This window comes from Lolium perenne, chromosome 2 (genome assembly GCF_019359855.2).
Source record: "Lolium perenne isolate Kyuss_39 chromosome 2, Kyuss_2.0, whole genome shotgun sequence".
NCBI classification, from domain to species: Eukaryota; Viridiplantae; Streptophyta; class Magnoliopsida; order Poales; family Poaceae; genus Lolium; species Lolium perenne.
In genome coordinates, this window is record NC_067245.2 from 221766193 (window position 1) to 221790847 (window position 24655).

General features: G+C 45.5%; 1 protein-coding gene across 1 annotated transcript; it reads right to left on the bottom strand.

The window, feature by feature from the left end:
- Positions 1–202: 202 nt before the first annotated feature.
- LOC139835278 (uncharacterized) lies at positions 203–2336 on the bottom strand. The gene is made up of 6 exons (XM_071825172.1): positions 1362–2336; positions 1087–1260; positions 897–1007; positions 727–796; positions 513–620; positions 203–421 (listed from the first exon to the last, which is right to left on the bottom strand). Exons 1-6 carry the CDS (start codon positions 1679–1681, stop codon positions 260–262), a joined length of 945 nt encoding a protein of 314 aa, XP_071681273.1. The 5' UTR covers positions 1682–2336; the 3' UTR covers positions 203–259.
- Positions 2337–24655: the final 22319 nt, after the last annotated feature.

The following is a 24655-nucleotide window of genomic DNA, read 5'->3' on the forward strand; positions in this document are numbered from 1 at the left end:
CCGGTTCGTGGTACGAACCGGGCCTATGTTTCTCTGCCGCGGCAGAGAATTGCTATTTCTCTGCCGCGGCACAGATTTGGGCTGTACCAGCGTTTCTCTGCCGCGGCAGAGAAACAGTCTGTTTCCCTTGCCGCGGCAGAGTTTCAGCAATGCGCATATATATATCATTCAAGAAACCACAAAAAATCGTCATGAATATATATAGACATCGTCAACAGTACACGACATAGTCAACACAGTACACGTAATGCATGCATATTTACAATACAACTTTTCCTGAACGAATATCCTCCGCCGTCACGATCTTCCGATAGTGCTCTCCACCTGGGGTAAGGACCTCGGTAATAAAGAATCCCGCGATTTCCTCTTGAATTGCTTTTATTTGATCCGCTGTTATGAGAGTGTCCCGCAGGCGTGTCATCTATATTTAAAAAAGGAGATCAATATATGAATGGAACTCAATACAATAGATGGTACTAATTAAGATTAATTGTGAAAATTTGTTATCGTACACGAGTGTGGTGTATTTGGGCATCCCCACCCTTGGGACAGGACATGTCACGCATGAAGGTGCAGATGTAGTATCCACATAAGTTATTCCCTTTTTCCTGCCTCATACACTTTACGAAAAAATAGTTCGATCAAACTAATAATCAAGCATCGTATTGAAAGTAAATATCATATATAAAGTTTCACGGACATAGCTATATATATAGTACTACTTACAGGGTAATCTCTAAATGTAAGCTCCGGTTTCCATTCACCCGGAACAGTATTGATGAACCGTTTCCAAGCCCTGCCCGGCAAAAATAATGAGTAAATGAGTAATTGATTAGTTGATGATATCTTCGAATTAGAGCAGATGAAGATGCCAATACGAAATTGATTGAAACTACCTCTGGAGGATGGCAGCCATGTCCGCCCATTCCGCATATTCTGTACGTTTCGAGTCCATGACGTTTACGACTCCAAGGTGAAGATCAATGATTAGGAGAATAAAATGGAAACTGCACAAGCATAGCTCAATGATTACGAGAATAAAGTGGAAGGTGCACAAGCATAATGTATGTTATATATAACACTCACTTGAAGTTGTAGGGAAAGAATATATCCTCTTTGTCTGCTTGCTTCTCTAAAAACATTACGATGTTGTCCTCTGTGTCCTTGGCGAAGTCTCGAACCGTAACTTCATGAACTGTGTTTGGGTCTATGAACCCCAGCGGTAGGAGCTTGCCTCTTTTGTATTCCAGCTTCTTCATTCTGCATAATTAAATGTATAGCGTACACAAAGAATATAATGAGGATAATTGTTAGTGCAAATGAATGAGCTACAAACTTAATTACACAAATAAATCACTTACAGGCAGTAGCAACTGATGACAGCTTTGTCGAGGGCGTCTTGATTGAATAACTGAAACAGTTCTTCTAACTCAATGTTTATCTCGTCTTCCCCCCGGAAGTAATGCTCATCTCTAAGATACACCGTGAGGTACCTTTCACTTCTTCGACAGGCTTTCAGGTACCAGTCATGCAACCTTCGCATCTGAGTCCCTAGACGCGCGAGCTCGCCAGGTTTGACGAGATCAGATCCGTATCTATACTTGTTTACCACTTGAGCCGTTGGATAGTAATCTTCGTACTCAACTGATGCTCCCTGAGCTCTAGCCGCCCGTTCGATCATCGATGCCGTCTCTGGATCATGATATGGCTCCACGATGAAGTGGGGTGCGGCCTGAATGTCCTGCTGTCCAAGCTGGGCGACTTTTTTGCTTCTTTCATCGCTCTAGAGGACTGTCCAAGAGAGCGGTCATAATCAGCTCTCAGCTCAGGTCTCTTCATTCTCGTCTCGGCAAAGTGCTTCACTGTCTGCGGTGGAATAAACATCTTCTTCGGCGCAGTTGCAAGAAACGCCTTTTGCTCTTCAGTCTGCTCATGTGGCAACAACTCTGGAGTCTGTTCCCTCATTGGAGTTGATGATCTCTTCGGAGCTGTAGGAGGTGCCGCGGACCGCTTCCTCTTTTGCTTAGGTGGAAGCGGCGGAGTCTCCTGACGAGGAGGAGGAGGCGGCGGAGTATTTTCACGCGGAGGAGACTGGTCATGGATAGGGGAATCATCATCGCGCAGAGGAGAATCATCACGCGGAGGAGACTGCACAGGTGGCGGAGGAGGCGGAGGTGGCCTGCTTGTTGGCTTCTCACCTGGAAACACAATGTTCTCCTTCCGCCATTGCACGGTGGTTCTACGGGCTTCTCCCAGTTCTTTGATTTCCCCATCTTCACCTGCAGGGTGCTCAAGCACCAACCCCTCATACTCTCTCAACACTTCATCCACCATCACAACAGCAAAGTCGTCTTGGACCGGACGGCAATGGTAAGACCTTGTAGGTAAGAGGATGCCGACCGCCGCCTGGAAGGATAGGTTGAAAACTTTAACATGCAGCTCACAAGGACGGCTCTCAGTGAGATCATCCACGGGGGGGTAGCGAGGAGGCTCGACCACCTGGTCATCATCATCATCATTATCCACCTGCTGAGAGGAAGCCACGCTGCTTTTCCGGTGTGGTTGAGATTGCAGCGGCGCGACCCGGAAGCTAAGACCTCCCAGTGCCACCCCGGCGGAGCCCAGTCCCGGACCTCCCCCATTTGCTCCATCTCCTCGGTGAGAGTCAGACCACGGCCCGCCGGCTGTCGCTGTCGCGGCATCGTAGCTACGAAAACAAATCATATATGTATACTAATATAAATAAAAAACATGATATTGTGCTAAATAAAAAACTTCACTACTTTTGTACTAACGCCGCGTTCCACGACCCCGGATCGATCGATCCGGATCGGGGGTCGGGAACGACAGCGGGAGCGGTAGAGGGAATTGAACGACCGTATTTTGGGGGCGCCGGCAGGGGCGTCGACACTACCGGCACCGCCACGGACTCGGCGCTCCTCCTCTCGCTCTTCTCTCTATTTCGCGACCCTAGTACTATGTCGCGGTGGCACCGGCAGGGGCGCCGGCACTACCGGAGATGGTGGCGGTCGGCCGGTGGTGGCACTATAACATAGGGGTATGGTGGCGGCTGCTCGTAAAATATATCCATCTTATTTTGATCATAAAATCCTATGTTCCCTAAAAAAAAACCTATCTAATACACTATGTCTAATACACTATGTCCAATTATCTAATACACTATGTCTAATACACTATGTCTAATACACTAAGTCTAATACACTATGTCCAATTATCTAATACACTATGTCTAATACACTATGTCTAAAAAAAAACCTATCTAATACACTATGTCTAATACAAATAAAAGTATCTAATACAAATAAAAAGAAACAAAAAAAATAAAAAAATAAGGGGCCGGGGGCGCTCTCACCTTGCCGGCGGCGGTGGAGGAGGGGCGCGGCGGTGGAGCGCGGGCGACGGCGGTGGAGCGCGGGCGGCGGCGGCGGTGGAGCGCGGCGCTCTCACCTTCACGGCGGCGAGCGCGGGCGGCGGCGGCGGCGAGCGAGCGCGGCGGCGGCGCGCGGAGACGGCCGGCACGCGCGCGGCCGTCGGGAGAGAGGAGAGAGGGGCGCACGGCGGCGGCGGTGGCGGTGCGCGAGGCGGAGGGCGGCGGCGGCGGTGCGAGCGGCGGCGGCGGTGGCGATTCGCGGCGCGGCAGCCCTGGCGGCGTTGGTGTCTCCTCCTCGCGCGATTGATTTGCGCGAGGAAGGAGACGAGCAGTTATACCCCCCCTTTGGACCCGGTGCGTGTTACAAACCGGGTCCAAAGGCCCCCCTTTGGACCCGGTTTGTAATACAAACCGGGACTAAAGGCCATTTTTGCTGCGTTTTCGCTGCGCGCGCAAAAAAGGCCTTTAGTCCCGGTTTGTAATACAAACCGGGTCCAAAGGCCAAATTTTTTTAAAAAATTTCATTCCCGCCTTATTTCAAATGAAAAAAAGCCACCGCACTGCCACACGTGTCCACCGCCGTGTAGTGGCCACTGTCGCCACCGCCACCGCCTGGCCACCACCGTCACCGCCATGTACGGGCCACCGCCGTGTACTGCCCACCACCGCCACCGCCATGTACTGGCCACCACCGCCACCGCCACACGTGTCCCTTCCCCGTGCCACGTGTCGCCGCCGCTTCCACGTGCCTCGCCCCGCCGTCACCGCCATGTACGGGCCACCGCCGTGTACTGCCCACCACCGCCACCGCCGTGTACTGCCCACCATCGGCACCGCCGTGTACTGCCCACCACCGCCACCGCCACCGCCTGGCCACCACCGTCACCGCCATGTACGGGCCACCGCCGTGTACTGCCCTTCCCCGTGCCACGTGTCACCGCCGCTTCCACGTGCCTCGCCCCGCCGTCACCGCCATGTACGGGCCACCGCCGTGTACTGCCCACCACCGCCACCGCCGTGTACTGGCCACCGTCGGCACCGCCGTGTACTGCCCACCACCGCCACCGCCACCGCCTGGCCACCACCGTCACCGCCATGTACGGGCCACCGCCGTGTACTGCCCACCACCGCCACCGCCACACGTGTCGCCGCCGCTTCCACGTGCCTCGCCCCGCCGCCACCGCCGTGCGACGTGTAGATCCCGCTTCCACGTGCCACGCCCCGCCGCTTCCCCGCGCCACCTGTCGCCGCCGCTTCCACGTGCCACGCCCGCCGCTTCCCGCGCCACCGTCGCCAAACTTGCCGCGTCGCTGTGCTATAAAGCGCCGCGTGCGCGCGGAACCACACGTCGTCGTCGCCTCCGTTCATTCGTCGCCGGGATGCCGCCGCGCCGTCGCGGCTCGTCCGGTTTCCGTGGCGTCCGAGCGCGGCCGAACGGTAGGTTCTACGCCGAGATGCGTGCCGGTGGCTTCCGGCTCACCCTCGGCACGTACAACACCCCGGAGCTGGCGGCGCGCGCTTACGACGCGGCCGCTGGGCGAGGGCGGCGGCCACGGTGCGCCATGAACTTCCCGACGTCGAATCGCTAGAGGAGGCGGAGTTCCTCGCGCCGACGCCGTGCCTCGTCGACGACGAGGACCGTCGCCGCCACCGCCAGGTGCAGCGCCGGATCGCAATCGCCGAGCACGACGAGGAGTTGATGCGCCAGTGGAGGGCGCAGTTCCCCAACGACGTCGACAACACCGCCGCGTTCTTCGCTGACCTCCGGGCACAACGCAGGTCCAACAGGCGCCATCGTCGGGCCGTCGCCGTGTTCGAGCTCGATAACCCGAATACAACTTGGGCCGACAACGACCCTCGGTGGGACGACATTTGGACCGAGACAACCTCCGACGATGAGTAGATCGACTAGACTAGTTGTTTATCTATTTTATTGTATTTTCAATAAAGTCGTTGTGGCAGACGCTGATGATGAGAAAAGTTTCCCGCCAGATTACATGTGGAATTAAAGTACAGAACGCAACTGAAAATTAATTAAGATACATGGCCAGATAGTACTCGTGCCTAGCCCTATAGTACTCGTGCCTAGCTCAACTGAAAATTAATTAAGATACATGGCCAGATTCGACTGTTCGAGTCATTCAGTCATACTCGTGCCTAGCCCTATAGTACTCGCCACTGTAGTCGTCGTAGTCGCCGTCATCATCGTCGCTGGCATCGGGGTCAGGAATAAAGTCAACACAGAATTCAATGACCTCCTCTGTTCCATAGCCCTTGGAGATGCTTCCTTCTGGCCTAGCACGGTTATGAACATATTTCTTCAAGACTCCCATGAACCTCTCGAAGGGGAACATATTGTGTAGAAACACAGGACCGAGAATGGAAATCTCATCGACCAGGTGAACGAGGAGATGTGTCATAATATTGAAGAATGATGGTGGGAACACCAGCTCAAAACTAACGAGACATTGGACCACATCATTCTGCAACCTCGGTAGAATTTCTGGATTTATTACCTTCTGAGAAATTGCATTGAGGAATGCACATAGCTTCACAATGGGCAGTCGAACATTTTCCGGTAGAAGCCCCCTCAATGCAATCGGAAGCAACTGTGTCATTATCACGTGACAGTCATGAGACTTCAAGTTCTGGAATGTTTTCTTCTCCATATTTATTATTCCCTTTATATTGGAGGAGAAGCCAGACGGGACCTTGATACTGCTAAGACATTCAAAAAATATTTCCTTCTCTGCTTTTGTAAGAGCGTAGCTGGATAAATGACGTCCTTTAACTCTCTCATGCAGCTTTTTGGGGTCTTTCCAACGTTGCTGGTCCTCCCGTGCTTCTGGTGTATCTTTTGTCTTCCCGTACACACCCAGAAAGCCTAGCAGGTTCACGCAAAGATTCTTCGTCACGTGCATCACATCGATTGAAGAGCGGACCTCTAAGACTTCCCAATAGGGTAGATCCCAAAATATAGATTTCTTCTTCCACATGGGCGCGTGTCCGGCATCGTCATTCGGAATGCACCGTCCGCCAGACCCTTTCCAAATATTACATCTAGATCCTTGACCATACCAAATATATCAACACCATCACGATGGGGAGGCTTCCTCCGGTGATCAGCCTCACCGTTGTAATGCTTGCCTTTCTTTCTTACGGGATGGGTAAGCCTAAGAAATCGACGATGCCCCAGGTACACGACCTTCTGACCTTTTTCCAAATAATCACCTTCGAGCTCATGTAAACAGTGTGTGCATGCATTGTATCCCTTGTTTGACTGTCCTGAAATGTTACCAAGAGCAGGCCAGTCATTGATGGTTACGAAAAGCATCGCTCTTAGGTCAAATTCCTCCTGCTTGTGCTCGTCCCACACATGTACACCTGCTAGGGACCACAGCTGTAGAAGTTCTTCGACTAATGGCTTCAGGTACACATCAATGTCGTTCCCGGGTTGCTTCGGGCCTTGTATGAGCACTGGCATCATAATGAACTTCCGCTTCATGCACAACCAAGGAGGAAGGTTATATATACAAAGAGTCACAGGCCAGGTGCTATGGCTGCAGCTCTGCTCTCCAAAAGGATTCATGCCATCTGTACTGAGACCAAACCGTAAGTTCGTTGCATCCTGTGCAAAGTTTGGGAACTCTCTATCGATTTTTCTCCATTGGGAGCCATCAGCAGGGTGCCTCAACATCACGTCTTTCTTACGGTCTTCTTTGTGCCATCGCAACAACCTAGCATGCTCTTTATTTCTGAACAAGCGTTTCAGCCGTGGTATTATAGGAGCATACCACATAACCTTGGCAGGAACCCTCTTCCTGGGGCGCTCGCCCTCAACATCACCAGGGTCATCTCGTCTGATCTTATACCGCAATGCAGTGCACACCGGACATGCATCCAAATTCTCGTACTCATCGCGGTAGAGGATGCAGTCATTAATGCATGCATGTATCTTTTGCACATCTAATCCTAGAGGGCAGACAATCTTCTTCGCTTCGTACGTACTGGCGGGTAATTCGTTACCCCTTGGAAGCTTCCTCTTAATTATTGTCAGCAACTTTCCAAATCCTGAGTCAGTGACACCGTTCTCTGCCTTCCATTGCAACAATTTCAGTGTGCTGCCTAGCTTTTTATGGCCATCTTCGCAAGTTGGGTATAACAATTTGTTGTGATCTTCTATCATCTTGTCGAAGGCCAACCTTTCCTTTTCAGTTTCACATTCTCTCCTTGCATCAGCAATGACCCTGCCAAGATCATCATCAGCAGGCTCATCTGGTGCCTCTTGATCTTCTACTTCATTGTCTTCATTGCCTTCTGCAGTATCGTCGTATTCAGGGAAATTGGGATAACCGTCATCATCCTCTTCCTCTTCGTCATTGTCTTCCATCATAACCCCTCTTTCTCCGTGCTTGGTCCAACAATAGTAACTGGGCATGAAACCGGATCGCAGAAGGTGGCTGTGAATGAGACTCGAGCGAGCGTAATTTACGGTATTCTTGCAGTCCACACATGGACAATACATGAAGCCACCATGTTTGTTTGCCTCCGCCACGGCCATAAAATTATCCAGGTCCGCAGTGAACTCGTCAAACCGTCGGTCAATGTACATCCATTGCCGATTCATCTGCATGATATAATTAAGCTGATCAAAACCATTACAGAACATCACGATGTATATATACACATGCATTTTATCAATTGCAGATGAAAAGGATAAAGTTGTTAACCTCGATGAAGAAGAAAAAAGCAAGTTAAGTGTGGCTTGATTTATGTAAACTCAAGTGGCAAATCCTCTTAAGCATTTCATCAAACACCTCTTGTGCATGTGAAGAAGAGAGGAGAGCAATACACCCTCTTGTGAAGATAGTGAAAAAATGGCTAAGTGTGGCTCACACTTGGGCAGGGGCAAGGTTATATAGCCAGAGGGGGGCCTTTGGACCCGGTTTGTCATACAAACCGGGACTAAAGGGTTCCCTGGCTGACACGGCCTGGCGCGCCCTGCGGGTGGACCCTTTGGACCCGGTTTGTATGACAAACCGGGTCCAAAGGCCGCTACAGGACAGGCGCCGGCGGGTGGGGTCGTCCTGGGCAGAAACGAACCGGGTCCAATGGGGGCATTGGACCCGGTTTGGTTCAGCAGTGGGTCATTTGCTTGGGACCAAAGGCCTCTTCTCCACTAGTGTGCTATAAGTTCTTGTCGCTGAATACTTGAGTAACCTGGCATAGTTTCACGATCTTTTCGCAGCAGAATTTCCAACATAACTGACCCAGATCGGTCATCCCTCTTTGCAGCTATAATCACATCTTCCAAGCCCAATTCTTTCCAGAGACTTGCAGCCCATCCGCACTCAAACACCATATGCCTAATATCTTCGCAATGATTATCACAGATCGGGCATTGGTCAATTGTGGGTATATGTATACTTGCAAGAATAGCCTTCAGAGGCAATATACCGTGCATAGCTCGCCAACAAAAAAAATTAACCTTCTGGAACCTTCAACCTCCATAGTATTTTCCAAATGGGGTTGTCCAAAGGAGTTCTCTGTATTAGCGCCATGCAAGTGCGGCCTCTGAACTGATGCTTCCATTCTAAGTGATATGTTGATCTAACAGATAAGATACCCGATTGAGTAGCATGCCACGATATAAAATCCTCAAAAGCATTTAAATTCAGCGGAATTTGTAGAATCCGTTCTGCATCCACAGGGTTCAAAATAGATAGAATAAGCTCTTCATCCTTGCCCCGAAACAGGGTCAATTAATTCAGAAACTTTTGTAACAATCGTAGCACCCCTTGGCGTCATGATCTTTCTGTCGGGGCTGCTTGGTACCCATGGCTCCCTCCAGATGTTGATGGATTCGCCATTCCCAACACGCCAAATATACCCCCTCTTAAACGGTTGGATACCAGCTACAATGCTTTGCCATGTGAAAGAATCCTCTGGTTTTGCTCCCGCCTTGAGAATATTACCATCTGGAAAATATTTGGCTTTTAAAACCCTTGCACAAAGGGAGTTTGGTTATGCAATCAACCTCCATACTTGCTTAGCCAACATCGCTAGGTTGAAAGAATGGAGATCTCTAAACCCCATCCCTCCTTCTCTTTTTGGGAAACAAAGCTTCCACCAAGAATACCAATGCATCTTTCGTCCTTGATCATCATCACCCCACCAGAACTGCGATATGGCATCATTAATCTTCTTGCAAACCTTTTTTGTTATATTAAAAACTGACATTGCATAAACAGGGATAGATTGTAAAACTGCTTTTATAAGGATTTCTTTTCCACCAATTGATAGCAATTTTTCTTTCCATCCGCTAATGCGCTGCAGAATTCTCTCAACAAAATGCATATAACAGTCACTCCGATCTGCTCCCGCTAGCGCCGGCAGACCAAGGTACTTATCAGAAATAGCCTCCGTATCAATATGGAGAATATCACACATAGCCACTCTCACATTTACATCAGTGTTAGGGATAAAATAGATGCTGGATTTTACCACACTCACCATTTGTCCAGAGTTTACAGAATATGAATCTAGAACTTGCTGCAAGGAGGTTGTGAACTATATATACTAGATGTGCGCCTAATGTTGCATATAAGTGGTGACTAATAACTGAAATTTCTTAACCTAGGCGGGCAATGTTGGCACACGTTTTATGTACCATGTAAAGTTCATTATTGTTATCTGAGGTATGTGATATTTAGAATATTATTATAATTTTATATAAAGCCCATCATTTATTTTTGCATTTTTTTTGGGAACATGTAGCTAGTATGATTTTTCACTGAATTAAAATATATGGACATGGACCCAGGATAATAAAATCCACCCTATAATATTCCATAAACTTGTAAAAAATTAACTTTCCTTAATCTAGTGTCGACTCGGGTAAGTCGGCTAGTATAATAATGCTACGGGAAAAAGGAAGAAGATTAGCTTCCTTATCAAGTGTCCTAATTAATTAAAGTGGATACACGTTGAATACGATCAAATTTATTTAATGGTTAACCGTGCACAAAATCAATCATGCAACTCTAGACTACTAGAGCTGTACGTAGGGTATGATTGGTTGCTAGTAGGGTTTTTGTGCATCTCGGCCTCCATAATAGCTAATCTTTAATCCACGTTGTGCAACTTGTTTGGTTGCTAACAATTTCTACTAGGTATCATTGGGGAAGCCAAGTCCTCGTTGTTTGGTTGCCCAAGAATCGTGTTTCTTGAAATAGACTTGCGTTTGGTTACATCATGTTTCCTGGATACATTAACCTCGTAACTTTTTTGGTGAGCTTACCAAGTTAACAGAAAATGTTCACAAGGTGTTCGACACAATAGAAAAGTAGACGACGATAACTATATATCGCATAATCAGCAATGCTAACATAGTTCTAGTGGACGATCAAAGTTCTTGTAGTGGATAATAGTGTTGCACCACGATATCACGAAGAAATCCTCATGATGCAACACAACTTCATCAATAGAGTCATTACATAAATACCACCTTGAATATACAGACTTGACATCAGTTCAAATCAAACATAGCTACTCTGCCAATATACATCATGGACGTGATGTTCATTATCAGCAATAGAACAAGCACGAGAACACACACCCAATGCTCGGGCTCCTCATAGGTAATACTTCCCCAGAAATGCAGTAAACCAAGCCATCTTGTCTCCAGGAACCATTGCGAGATACCTGTTGTCCTGTGCCTTGTGATCCATGAGGTGGCTGAGAGCTCGGTGGATCGCAAATGGAGATATCTGAGCTGCTAGAACATCGCCGACGTAAGTGATCTTGATCTGAGCATAGTTCTTTATGGGCTTGGTGATCAAATCAGCGTTCTTAGGGTGAATCTGCAAGCAAGAAATTAGTTAGTTACTGGTCTTTTAAAAAGTAACAACTTAGTGAATAAACTAGAACAAGAGGTACGTTCATTGTGCCTTGATGTGGGAAAATTAGGCATCGTGGTCCATCATGATAGATGTTGTCTTCTCCACCCAATGCACATCCTCAAGCATTTTGATCCACATGACATGAACCCACATTGGTCTTCAGTGGCTCACATGGTTGTAGATCTAGTTGTGTCCAACTTGACGGCCACTGAACTTGAGAACATCGTCCGCAATACCTTTAAGGTGCACCATCCTGAATCCCTTATCCATTGGCATCCTGTTCTTGATAAAATCACACACCCTGTTCATCACAAAGGTGGACAGAGCAACAAGACATACTGACGAGGTATTAACTCGTCAATGCCTACGGATTGTAGACTTTGGGTTTCGTAAGAAGTAGACGGCAAGTAGATCTCGAAGGTTTCAGCCGACAATGGTGCTCGACTAAAGATTACGGTGGTTCTGTTGGCGAAGATCCGATCGCACGTTTCTCCCTCGGCTCGCCTTTATATAGGAGGTGGAGCCGAGGGTTTTCGTGTCGTACAAGTTACAAACTACCCGAGACGTATTGGGCCTTTCCTATTTTGATACAATATTCCTATTACAACTCTACTTTTCCTTATCCGAAGATCTCTGGGCTTCTGGGCCTCCAAAGCTTCGGGTCCGTGGGCCTCATGTCCTCTTCATATAATCCAGGGTACTTTATTCTGCATGCCTATTAGGCATACCTATGTCAGTAGCTTCCGAGATTTTGTTTGAATCGTAGAGTCGAGTAAAATCTCCATCGTAAAACAGCGTCACATGTTTAGTAAAACTTTCGAATCATAACGAATATTTTTCTCAATGTCTATTTTGTACATGGATGATGGTAAATGGGGCTGGTTCATCTGATGGATCAGGTACCAGTTAACTGTTGTTGTGGCAAACCCGCATAAACCTACTTCAAGCTCGAGTCCCTGGACTCGAACTCGGGATACTGGCGTAACTCGACACGCGCCGCTTAAGGACTTATCGTGAATCGAATCCCAGCTTTATTTTATCAAGTACCTAACGCGTCCTTCGAGATTTTTCTTTGCATCTGCTGATTCGGATAAAGTGAGAGAGTGTATTCGGGTGCGATGCCACGCCACGCAGAACAGATCCTGGGGTCTTACCTTCGCGCTCTTTCGAGTCATGACATTTAGATTTTTTACGCGGCGGACACGCTCTAAGAATATATTGTCGAGCGCCTTTGTCAGCTGCTGCAATTCTTTATTTTTCTGAGTTAACTCATAAAACAATATCTTGACCTCTCAATGGGAGTACATGACGAGTTACGTGTAACTCGAAGATGTACGGAAGAAGTTCTTTAACTGCAACTCTATATTGACTTATCAGTTTGCCTTATTTTTCTTCTTTATATTTCATCGGGTGCGCGACCAGCGCTTCAGATGGGAGTAGCCCCCGAGGCTACAGCCGAGTGTTTGCACTTGGTTGTAGGCTCAACTTGTGTTATTTGAAAAACTCCATATTTTCACCTTCATCGCGTTATCTTATCAGAAGTATATACAACACTTTTGATAAGAGTAGCCCCCGAGCATATGAACAGGTGCTTGTACTTCTTCCACGTTGCGCAAGTGGGGCGCGCACGTCCTCCGATATTCCCGACACACGCGTTGTAACTTCCTTCTGGTAAAAATAAAGTGTAAAGACCATTTTACCACTCGAACACATGTAAAGCTCAGGATCCTCTCCTTTTCATCCAACGCTGAGCTCATCGTCTTCCACCTATAAATTCTACCCTACTTCTCACTTTTCCCCCTTCGTTGCGCCGCACATCTTCTCTTGCCTCTCTTCTTCTTCCTCCTCGAGCACCTCGCACACTCACCCTCTGCTGCCCCTCGTTTGCTCCACCGCGCATCCACTATGGCTCCCCGAACCAAGCTCTGCAAGAACCGCGCCCCAGGCACCGACGAGCGCGTGGAGAAGAACAAGATCTCCGGATGGGAGAGGTCGAAGCTCTCCGCGCGGGACAAACGGCTTCTCAAGAGGATGGGCTTGCTCAACAAGGAAGCAATGAGGATGCCAGGCGATGAAAGTTCCCCTCATCGCCTTCTGGTTTCCGGGTAACATTTGTCGATTTCCTCATCTGCGGCTTTTCCATTACGGTTCACGATTTTCTCCGCGGCATCCTTTTTATCTATGGGATTCAGCTTCACCAGCTGACCCCTAACTATCTCCTCCATATCTATATTTTTGTCACCCTCTGTGAATGCTTCCTGGGTATCCACCCCCACTGGGGCCTGTGGAAACGCATCTTTTACCTCCGCCTCAACAACTCGAAGAACACCATTTACAACGTAGGTGGCGTTTGCATCTGCGTCTGGTCAGAGGTCGGATACTTTTATGTGAAGTTCGCCGACTCCGTCCAAGGCTGGCGTAGGAAGTGGCTTTACGTCAAGGATGAATCTTCGGCTGCCCAAGAGTACGGTCTTGCTCCCTTTGATGCTTCTTAAGATATTCAGAGGCGCAAGTCTTGGGACGCATAGGCTACAACTGAAGAAAAGGCATCCACTGACGCGTTGATCGCTCGCATCCAAGAGCTCCAAAACACCCAAGGGGCGGAACTGTCGTGTGCGCAAATTATTGCACACTTTCTGCGGATTCGAGTGCAACCTCTTCAGGCTCGCCAAAATCCAGCCTCTGTTTTTGTGTTTCTGTCTCTCGGTGGCTCCCTCCTCGAGGAAACCATGGGGGTCATAAATATAGGGTTTTTTTAGGTCAATTGGAGTTTGTGGGAGAAATAATAAGGCGAAACAGACGGTCGATGGCGAAAAGAGGTAGGGTGGCATACCCACCCTAATTGGGCGCGCCACCAATGCTTTTTTGGCCTTAGTCCCTCCCTTGTGAGGTCCTAGCGCTCCAAATTCTTCTCGTGGTAAAATATTGACATCCCCGAAATCCTAGCTCAGTTTGACTCCGTATAGGTCCCTGAAAGTGAAAAATACACAAACCACAGTTTTCCTGTTCTGCAGAGTTATAACCCAACTAAAGGGGATCATTGGTAAATCCCGATAAGTCAATATAAAACATGGATATAACATCATATATGTTGCAAACATGTGACAATATGTGTCAATGAAGTACAAAGTCCATGTATGCATTTTACATGCATCAACAAGCACAAAACCTAAATATGCTAGGCTGAACTAAGTGCAACAACAACAGCTAAAGTTAATCAAGATAGGCACAAGATATATGAACACATGTGATACCAAGATATAAGTACTTGAAGCAAGATGGTTATCATAAGGAAAGTAAACTCGGGTATAGATATAACCGAGGCAAGCGGATATGAAGATGTATTCCCGTGTTCCCCTACACAAGGCGAGGCACGTCACGTTGGAGAGATGCGGGCTACCACGAAGGTCTCCTGAACGCCACGAAGGCTCACCTTCTTCTCCAAGCCAATTCCACGAAGAACAAAGGCATTTCCCTTATGGTTAGTGATACGTCTCCGACGTATCGATAATTTCTTGTGTTCCATGCCACATTATTGATGTTATCTACATGTTTTATGCACACTTTATGTCATATTCGTGCATTTTCTGGAACTAACCTATTAACAAGATGCCGAAGTGCCAGTTGCTGTTTTCCATGCCATCTCGGGGGATCCAGGAGATCGCCTCCGGCACCCTGCCGGAGAGGGGAATCATCTCCCGGAGGACTCTACGCCGCCATGGTCGCCTCCGGAGTGATGTGTGAGTAGTCTACCCCTGGACTATGGGTCCATAGCAGTAGCTAGATGGTTGTCTTCTCCCCATTGTGCTTCATTGTCGGATCTTGTGAGCTGCCTAACATGATCAAGATCATCTATCTGTAATTCTATATGTTGCGTTTGTTGGGATCCGATGAATAGAGAATACTTGTTATGTTGATTATCAATTCATGTCTATGTGTTGTTTATGATCTTGCATGCTCTCCGTTATTAGTAGATGCTCTGGCCAAGTTGATGCTAGTAACTCCAAGAGGGAGTATTTATGCTCGATAGTGGGTTCATGTCTCCGTGAATCTGGAGGGGTGACAAGAACCTCTAAGGTTATGGATGTGCTGTTGCCACTAGGGATAAAACATTGGTGCTATGTTCAAGGATGTAGTCACTAGTTACATTACGCGCAATACTTAATGCAATTGTCTGTTGTTAGCAACTTAATACTGGAGGGGGTTCGGATGATAACCTGAAGGTGGACTTTTTAGGCATAGATGCATGCTGGATGGCGGTCTATGTACTTTGTCATAATGCCCAATTAAATCTCACTATACTCATCATAATATGTATGTGCATGGTCATGCCCTCTTTATTTGTCAATTGCCCAACTGTAATTTGTTCACCCAACATGCTGTTTATCTTATGGGAGAGACACCTCTAGTGAACTGTGGACCCCGGTCCAATTCTCTATACTGAAATACAATCTACTGCAATACTGTTCTACTGTTTTCTGCAAACAATCATCTTCCACACAATACGGTTAATCCTTTGTTACAGCAAGCCGGTGAGATTGACAACCTCACTGTTTCGTTGGGGCAAAGTACTTTGGTTGTGTTGTGCAGGTTCCACGTTGGCGCCGGGGTGTTGCGCCGCACTACATCCCGCCGCCATCAACCTTCAACATGCTTCTTGACTCCTACTGGTTCGATTAAACCTTGGTTTCTTACTAAGGGAAACTTGCCGCTGTGCGCATCACACTTTCCTCTTGGGGTTCCCAACGGACGTGTCAACTACACGCATCAAGCAAATTTCTGGTGCCGTTGCCGGGGAACTGAAGAAAAGTTACACCACAGAGATTTCTAACTCCCACGTCAACTCCACGCCAGCAGCAAATTTATGGCGCCGTTGCCGGGGAGATCAAGACACGCTGCAAGGGGAGTCTCCACTTCCCAATCTCTTTACTTTGTTTTTGTCTTGCTTTATTTTATTTACTACTTTGTTTGCTGCATTATATCAAAACACAAAAAAAATTAGTTGCTAGCTTTACTTTATTTACTGTCTTGCACTCTATATCAAAAACACATAAAAAAATTAGTTACTTGCATTTACTTTACTTGATTCATCATGTTTCCTTTTAATTTTACCACGAAAGACATACCGGTAGGACGTGGGTCTATAATTGGGAGAAATAATATAGAAGAATTTTTCAACCATGTTAGTACCATTGACGATTTTGAGGATAGACACTTGGTAGATCTTGCTCCTACTTATGAAATTGATGCTGCTGCTTTAGTTCGCATGTTGGAAACTAAATTTGTTAATCTCAATCCTATAATCCAACACATGTTTCTCACACTTGGTGATATGGAAGAAGGGGAAAAGAAAGATTTTGTTTTAGAAACCCTCCTTAGAGAATTTGGTGGTATAGCAAGAGAGGCTAGAAAGGTCTTTGCTAAATATAATATGCTTGGTTCTTATACCAATTTTGTTAGTCTCCTTGAAAAGATGGATATGGATAGAATAAAGTACACTAATAATATTAATGATGGTGGGGAGATCAAAGCACCAATACCATGTAAGCTCCTAGCGATGAATGATGCACTAGAAAATAACTATGCTTGGCTTGTTCCTGAAAATTTGTTTGATGAGAGTAGCAAGCCCAAGACTAATGAAAAGGGAGCCACTGAAACTTATGTATCCAATATACTATGCATGATTGAGAAAATTCCAAACCCCGCTGAAGATGCTTCGTCTCTCGATAATACTTGATTTACACTTTCTGCGCCTAGCTGAAAGGCGTTAAAGAAAAGCGCTTATGGAAGACAACCCATGTTTTTACTACAATACTTTGTTTTTATTTTGAATCTTGGAAGTTGTTTACTACTGTAGCAACCTCTCCTTATCTTAGTTTTATGTTTTGTTGTGCCAAGTAAAGTCTTTGATAGTAAAGTTCATACTAGATTTGGATTACTGCGCAGTTTCAGATTTCTTTGCTGTCACGAATCTGGGCAAAATTCTCTGTAGGTAACTCAGAAAATTATACCAATTTACGTGAGTGATCCTCAGATATGTACGCAACTTTCATTCAATTTGGGCATTTTCATTTGAGCAAGTCTGGTGCCCCAATAAAATTCGTCAATACTAACTGTTCTGTTTTGACAGATTCTGCCTTTTATTTCGCATTGCCTCTTTTGCTATGTTGGATGAATTTTTTCTTTGATCCATTAATGTCCAGTAGCTTTATGCAATGTCCAGAAGTGTTAAGAATGATTGTGTCACCTCTGAACATGTTAATTTTTGTTGTGCACTAACCCTCTAATGAGTTGTTTCGAGTTTGGTGTGGAGGAAGTTTTCAAGGATCAAGAGAGGAGTATGATGCAACATGATCAAGGAGAGTGAAAGCTCTAAGCTTGGGGATGCCCCGGTGGTTCACCCCTGCATATTCTAAGAAGACTCAAGCGTCTAAGATTGGGGATGCCCAAGGCATCCCCTTCTTCATCCACAACATTATCAGGTTCCTCCCCTGAAACTATATTTTTATTCCGTCACATCTTATGTGCTTTGCTTGGAGCGTCGGTTTGTTTTTGTTTTTGTTTTGTTTGAATAAAATGGATCCTAGCATTCACTTTGTGGGAGAGAGACACGCTCCGCTGTACCATATGGACAAGTATGTCCTTAGTTTCTACTCATAGTATTCATGGCGAAGTTTCTTCTTCGTTAAATTGTTATATGGTTGGAATTGGAAAATGATACATGTAGTAATTGCTATTAATGTCTTGGGTAATGTGATACTTGGCAATTGTTGTGCTCATGTTTAAGCTCTTGCATCATATGCTTTGCACCCATTAATGAAGAAATACATAGAGCATGCTAAAATTTGGTTTGCATATTTGGTTTCTCTAAGGTCTAGATAATTTCTAGTATTGAGTTTGAACAACAAGGAAGACGGTGTAGAGTCTTATAATGTTTACAATATGTCTTTTATGTGAGTTTTGCTGCACCGCTTCATCCTTGTGTTTGTTTCAAATAGCCTTGCTAGCCTAAACCTTGTATCGAGAGGGAATACTTCTCATGCATCCAAAATACTTGAGCCAACCACTATGCCATTTGTGTCCACCATACCTACCTACTACATGGTATTTCTCCGCCATTCCAAAGTAAATTGCTTGAGTGCTACCTTTAAAATTCCATCATTCACCTTTGCAATATATAGCTCATGGGACAAATAGCTTAAAAACTATTGTGGTATTGAATATGTACTTATGCACTTTATCTCTTATTAAGTTGCTTGTTGTGCGATAACCATGTTTCTGGGGACGCCATCAACTATTCTTTGTTGAATATCATGTGAGTTGCTATGCATGTCCGTCTTGTCTGAAGTAAGAGAGATCTACCACCTTAATGGTTGGGGCATACATATTGTTAGAGAAGAACATTGGGCCGCTAACTAAAGCCATGATCCATGGTGGAAGTTTCAGTTTTGGACATATATCCTCAATCTCATATGAGAATAATAATTGTTGCCACATGCTTATGCATTAAAGAGGAGTCCATTATCTGTTGTCCATGTTGTCCCGGTATGGATGTCTAAGTTGAGAATAATCAAAAGCGAGAAATCCAAAATGCGAGCTTTCTCCTTAGACCTTTGTACAGGCGGCATGGAGGTACCCCATTGTGACACTTGGTTAAAACATGTGTATTGCGATGATCCGATAGTCCAAGCTAATTAGGACAAGGTGCGGGCACTATTAGTATACTATGCATGAGACTTGCAACTTGTAAGATATAATTTACATAACTCATATGCTTTATTACTACCGTTGACAAAATTGTTTCATGTTTTCAAAATAAAAGCTCTAGCACAAATATAGCAATCGATGCTTTCCTCTTTGAAGGACCATTCTTTTTACTTTTATGTTGAGTCAGTTCACCTATCTCTCTCCACCTCAAGAATCAAACACTTGTGTGAACTGTGCATTGATTCCTACATACTTGCATATTGCACTTATTATATTACTCTATGTTGACAATTATCCATGAGATATACATGTCACAAGTTGAAAGCAACCGCTGAAACTTAATCTTCCTTTGTGTTGCTTCAACACCTTTACTTTGAATTATTGCTTTATGAGTTAACTCTTATGTAAGACTTATTGATGCTTGTCTTGAAGTACTATTCATGAAAAGTCTTTGCTTTATGATTCACTTGTTTACTCATGTCATTACCATTGTTTTGATCGCTGCATTCATTACATATGTTTACAAATAGTATGATCAAGGTTATGATGGCATGTCACTCCAGAAATTATCTTTGTTATCGTTTTACCTGCTCGGGACGAGCAGAACTAAGCTTGGGGATGCTGATACGTCTCCGACGTATCGATAATTTCTTGTGTTCCATGCCACATTATTGATGTTATCTACATGTTTTATGCACACTTTATGTCATATTCGTGCATTTTCTGGAACTAACCTATTAACAAGATGCCGAAGTGCCGATTCTTTTTCTGTTGTTTTTGGTTTCAGAAATCCTAGTAACGAAATATTCTCGGAATTGGACGAAATCAACGCCCAGGGTCCTATTTTGCCACGAAGCTTCCAGAAGTCCGAAGAGGAGACGAAGTGGGGCCACGAGGTGGCCACACCCTAGGGCGGCGCGGCCCCCCTTGGCCGCGCGGCCCTATGGTGTGGGCCCCTCGTGCCGCCTCCTGACCTGCCCTTTCGCCTACTTAAAGCCTCCGTTGCGAAACCCCCAGTACCGAGAGCCACGATACGGAAAACCTTCCAGAGACGCCGCCGCCGCCGATCCCATCTCGGGGGATCCAGGAGATCGCCTCCGGCACCCTGCCGGAGAGGGGAATCATCTCCCGGAGGACTCTACGCCGCCATGGTCGCCTCCGGAGTGATGTGTGAGTAGTCTACCCCTGGACTATGGGTCCATAGCAGTAGCTAGATGGTTGTCTTCTCCCCATTGTGCTTCATTGTCGGATCTTGTGAGCTGCCTAACATGATCAAGATCATCTATCTGTAATTCTATATGTTGCGTTTGTTGGGATCCGATGAATAGAGAATACTTGTTATGTTGATTATCAATTCATGTCTATGTGTTGTTTATGATCTTGCATGCTCTCCGTTATTAGTAGATGCTCTGGCCAAGTTGATGCTAGTAACTCCAAGAGGGAGTATTTATGCTCGATAGTGGGTTCATGTCTCCGTGAATCTGGAGGGGTGACAAGAACCTCTAAGGTTATGGATGTGTTGTTGCCACTAGGGATAAAACATTGGTGCTATGTTCAAGGATGTAGTCACTAGTTACATTACGCGCAATACTTAATGCAATTGTCTGTTGTTAGCAACTTAATACTGGAGGGGGTTCGGATGATAACCTGAAGGTGGACTTTTTAGGCATAGATGCATGCTGGATGGCGGTCTATGTACTTTGTCGTAATGCCCAATTAAATCTCACTATACTCATCATAATATGTATGTGCATGGTCATGCCCTCTTTATTTGTCAATTGCCCAACTGTAATTTGTTCACCCAACATGCTGTTTATCTTATGGGAGAGACACCTCTAGTGAACTGTGGACCCCGGTCCAATTCTCTATACTGAAATACAATCTACTGCAATACTATTCTACTGTTTTCTGCAAACAATCATCTTCCACACAATACGGTTAATCCTTTGTTACAGCAAGCCGGTGAGATTGACAACCTCACTGTTTCGTTGGGGCAAAGTACTTTGGTTGTGTTGTGCAGGTTCCACGTTGGCGCCGGAATCTCTGGTGTTGCGCCGCACTACATCCCGCCGCCATCAACCTTCAACGTGCTTCTTGACTCCTACTGGTTCGATTAAACCTTGGTTTCTTACTGAGGGAAACTTGCCGCTGTGCGCATCACACCTTCCTCTTGGGGTTCCCAACGGACGTGTCAACTACACGCATCAGTTAGCTAGCTTTTCCTCCACTCCAGAGATGGCAAGCTCCACAACCACTTCACAAACTAGAGAGCCCTCGGGGGTCATATATATATATATAGAGAGAGAGGTTTTTTGGTCAAAATACGTCGGTTCGTGAAATAATCAAGTGATTTGGGTGATCAACGACCATAAGAGAGGGGGTGGCGCGCCCTAGCAGGCTGGGCGCTCCACCTGCCTTCCATTCGGCCTCAGGCCCCTCCAAGTGTGCTTCAAAGGCCCATGTTGCTTCTCCCGATGAAAAAAATGACTCTCCAGAAATCCTAGCTCAATTTGCCTCCGTATAGGTCTCTGAAAATGAAAAATACATAAAATATGGATTTCCTGTTCTATAGAGTTGTAAACCAAATAAAAGGGATCATTGGTAAATCCCCATAAATCAATGTAAAACATGGAATTATTATCATATATGTTGCAAATATGTGAGAATTCATGCTAATAAATGACAAAGTTCATGTATGCATTTTACCTGCATTAGCAGCCCAAGGGGGCTGGCCGGCCAAGAGAGGTGCCCCCACCTCTTCCATCATTATGTGGTGGACACTCCATTCACACGCACTCAAAAGTCACATAATTTATTTAGAACTCCACTAAAAATGAAAGTGGTTTTCTCTCATAAATGAATATAACATTTTTAATTCTTTTACGGAGTACTTTATATTTTTTGATTCTTTTAATAAACAAAAGTTAACAGTCAACCCCTTTAACTATTCCAATATCCCGAAACATTTCCGGTGATACACGAAACAATCCTTAGGCTGCCCAAACTTTCTTCGGTGCTCCATTCCACTTAAAAACATCTACGAGCTTTAAGTGTGTCACCCTACGATTCGTGTATAATGTGGATATAATCGAGACACCTCTCCGATCAATAATCATCAGTGGGATCTAGAGAGCCATAATGACGCCCACTCATTCAACGATGAAACCTGTGATCCCATGAATCATAAACGTTGTAACCAATTCCTTTTATCTCACGTTACTTTACTTGTATGAGATCCGATCATCAATATCAACTATACCTAGTTCAATTACGTTACCGACAAGTACTCCTTACTTGTTCCGTGACATGACATTCATGTGACCTAGTCACATGCTTGCAAGCGGTGTCAATGTAAAACCACCGAGAGGGCCTAGAGTATATCTCTCCGTCATCAGGATGGATAAATATCACTCTTGATCCATGAGCCTCAACTAACACTTTCATAGTACCCAAATCAACCTTTATAGCCACCCTATTACGGTGATATCATCAAATTACTCTTCCAGTGTTAGTGATTGACATGATCTCATGGTATAAGGAATAAAGGTAATTTGTATGTGTTTGATATAGAAATGTAAACTTAATCACTTGATCGTATTGCTATACCTAATTGGTTGTGTTCACATCATTCTTCCAATGACGTGACCCCGTTATTAAGAACATCCAATGTTCATGATCAGAAAACCTTGATCATCGGTTAATCAACAACCTAGTGAAAAGAGAGGCTTTACTAGAAACTCTTGCTTGTTTATTAAACACACAAGTACAACTAATACAATTCTAGCATGAGAAATAAACATCTATTATAAACATGGAATAAGATAATAACCATTTTATTATTGCCTCTCGGGCATATTCCCTTAATTTTGGTGTGTGCTATGTTCTCTTGTTACTGTTTTGCCTACAAGGTGTTTGATGCGTGCTATGTTCTAAGTGCTTGTTGGTTTGCTAGCTTGCAAAGTGTTTGAGGTGTGCTATGTTGTAAGAGCTTGTTAGTTTGCTTCCTTATCATTATTCTTGTACTACGATACTTCATTTGCGTTGTAGTATAAGGAAAACTCGCCAGATCTCGCTGCAAACTCAGTGCTGCAGGAGGAGGCGGCAGTGTTGCTTCGGTACAAGCGAGTGCCTGATAAGTATTGCATGGTGACGAAAAATAACATCATGACATAACCACATGCTATGTACAAGTTCGTTCTAAACAAGGTGTGTGACCTCATCAAGAAAGAGGTTAGAGTGGACCTTGGATTCAGGGTGAAGTACTTCAAGGATGTTGCAGAGTCCGTTCTTAAGTATTGTGGCCGGCCCTAGAGAAGATCTACACCCATCTTAGGTACTCAAGAGAACGCTGGGTTCATGTGAGCAGAGTCAAAAGGCTTGAGGATGTGGCTGGGTGGAAGAGACAACATCAATCATGATGGACGATGATACCTACTTTGCACACATCATGGTTCGATCAATGCACCTATTTTTGCTTGTGTGCACTCAATCACAAGCTATGACAAGATGATGAACTAACTATATTCTTGTTTGCAGACTCACCCGAGGGACGGTGATCTCCTCAACAAGCCCATATCAAACTATGCTCAGATGCCCATAGAAAACTATGTTCAGATGAACATGATTTACGCCGGCTGTGTTCCACAAACACCCATCTCTCCCATTGCGATCCACTGTGCTCTTATCCACCTCATGGAGCACAAGACACAGGCCACCAGGTACCTTGCGATGAGCCCTGAGTGCAAGATTTCCTGGTTTACTGCCTTCCTGAAGAAGTATTACCTTTGAGGAGCCCGAGTATTGGGTTCTTGTTGTGGTGCTCGTTCTGGTGTTGATGACGGTGATGAACATCATGAATATGATGTATATTTTGGAAGTAATATCTAGGTTTGATGAACACTGGTGCAAAGTATGTATATTTTTGGTCCTCGGTTGATGAACTTGTGTTGCATCACGAGCAGTCGTTCGTGGACTCGTCGTGCAACAATCTAATCCATTGCTACAACTATGTTTAAGTTGTTGTCTATGTGCTACATATTAGCCCTGCTTGAAATGCTATTCTGTAGTGTTGATTGCTTTGGAAGGTCATCACGAAGCGGAAGTGGTAACCGTATGCGGGAAACGGCTTGTAACCAAACACAAACGAAAAAAGGGCCCAACCAAACGACCGGCCTGGGGTTTTGCTACTATACTCAAAACGACTTGTTGGCAACCAATCTAGTTGCACAACATGACTTTTAGGTCGCATGATCTCCTACAGTTTCTAGGAGACAAACTCTCCAGATGCAACGAAAATCTACAAGCAACCACCCGCCCTAAAATAATAGCAGTGGCAGCATGTGTATTTTGCTTATAATTCAGTTCCTTCAGAAATCATAATTGAGTGCTTGAAATCAATTATACATATCCATGGTTGGAAGGATGATGGTCTTCATGGCCCAACCGCATAACTCCGTGTCGCCGGCCAGAATGCTCAATCAACGAAATACCGGAGATGCAAAATCCGATCGATTTCATCGACAAATTTTACCAGGCCGCGGCCAGAGTTCAGTGGCTTGGAGCATATCCTTTGCGGTCCGAACCTAAACTCACCAAATTTTAATCAGTTGGGTTTAAATGAGATCATTGTGGTGGGTTGTTGGTATACTTGGTGGCA

Bases quoted from the DNA above. Each gene is read 5' to 3' on its own strand.
- LOC139835278 (XM_071825172.1), bottom strand. From the start codon at position 1,681: ATGATCGAACGGGCGGCTAGAGCTCAGGGAGCATCAGTTGAGTACGAA. The intron at 1,261-1,361 runs GTAAGTGATTTA...TTAATTATGCAG, and splicing joins GTCATCAGTTGCTACTGCCT to AATGAAGAAGCTGGAATACA. The intron at 797-896 runs GTAGTTTCAATC...TTTGCCGGGCAG, and splicing joins ATGGCTGCCATCCTCCAGAG to GGCTTGGAAACGGTTCATCA.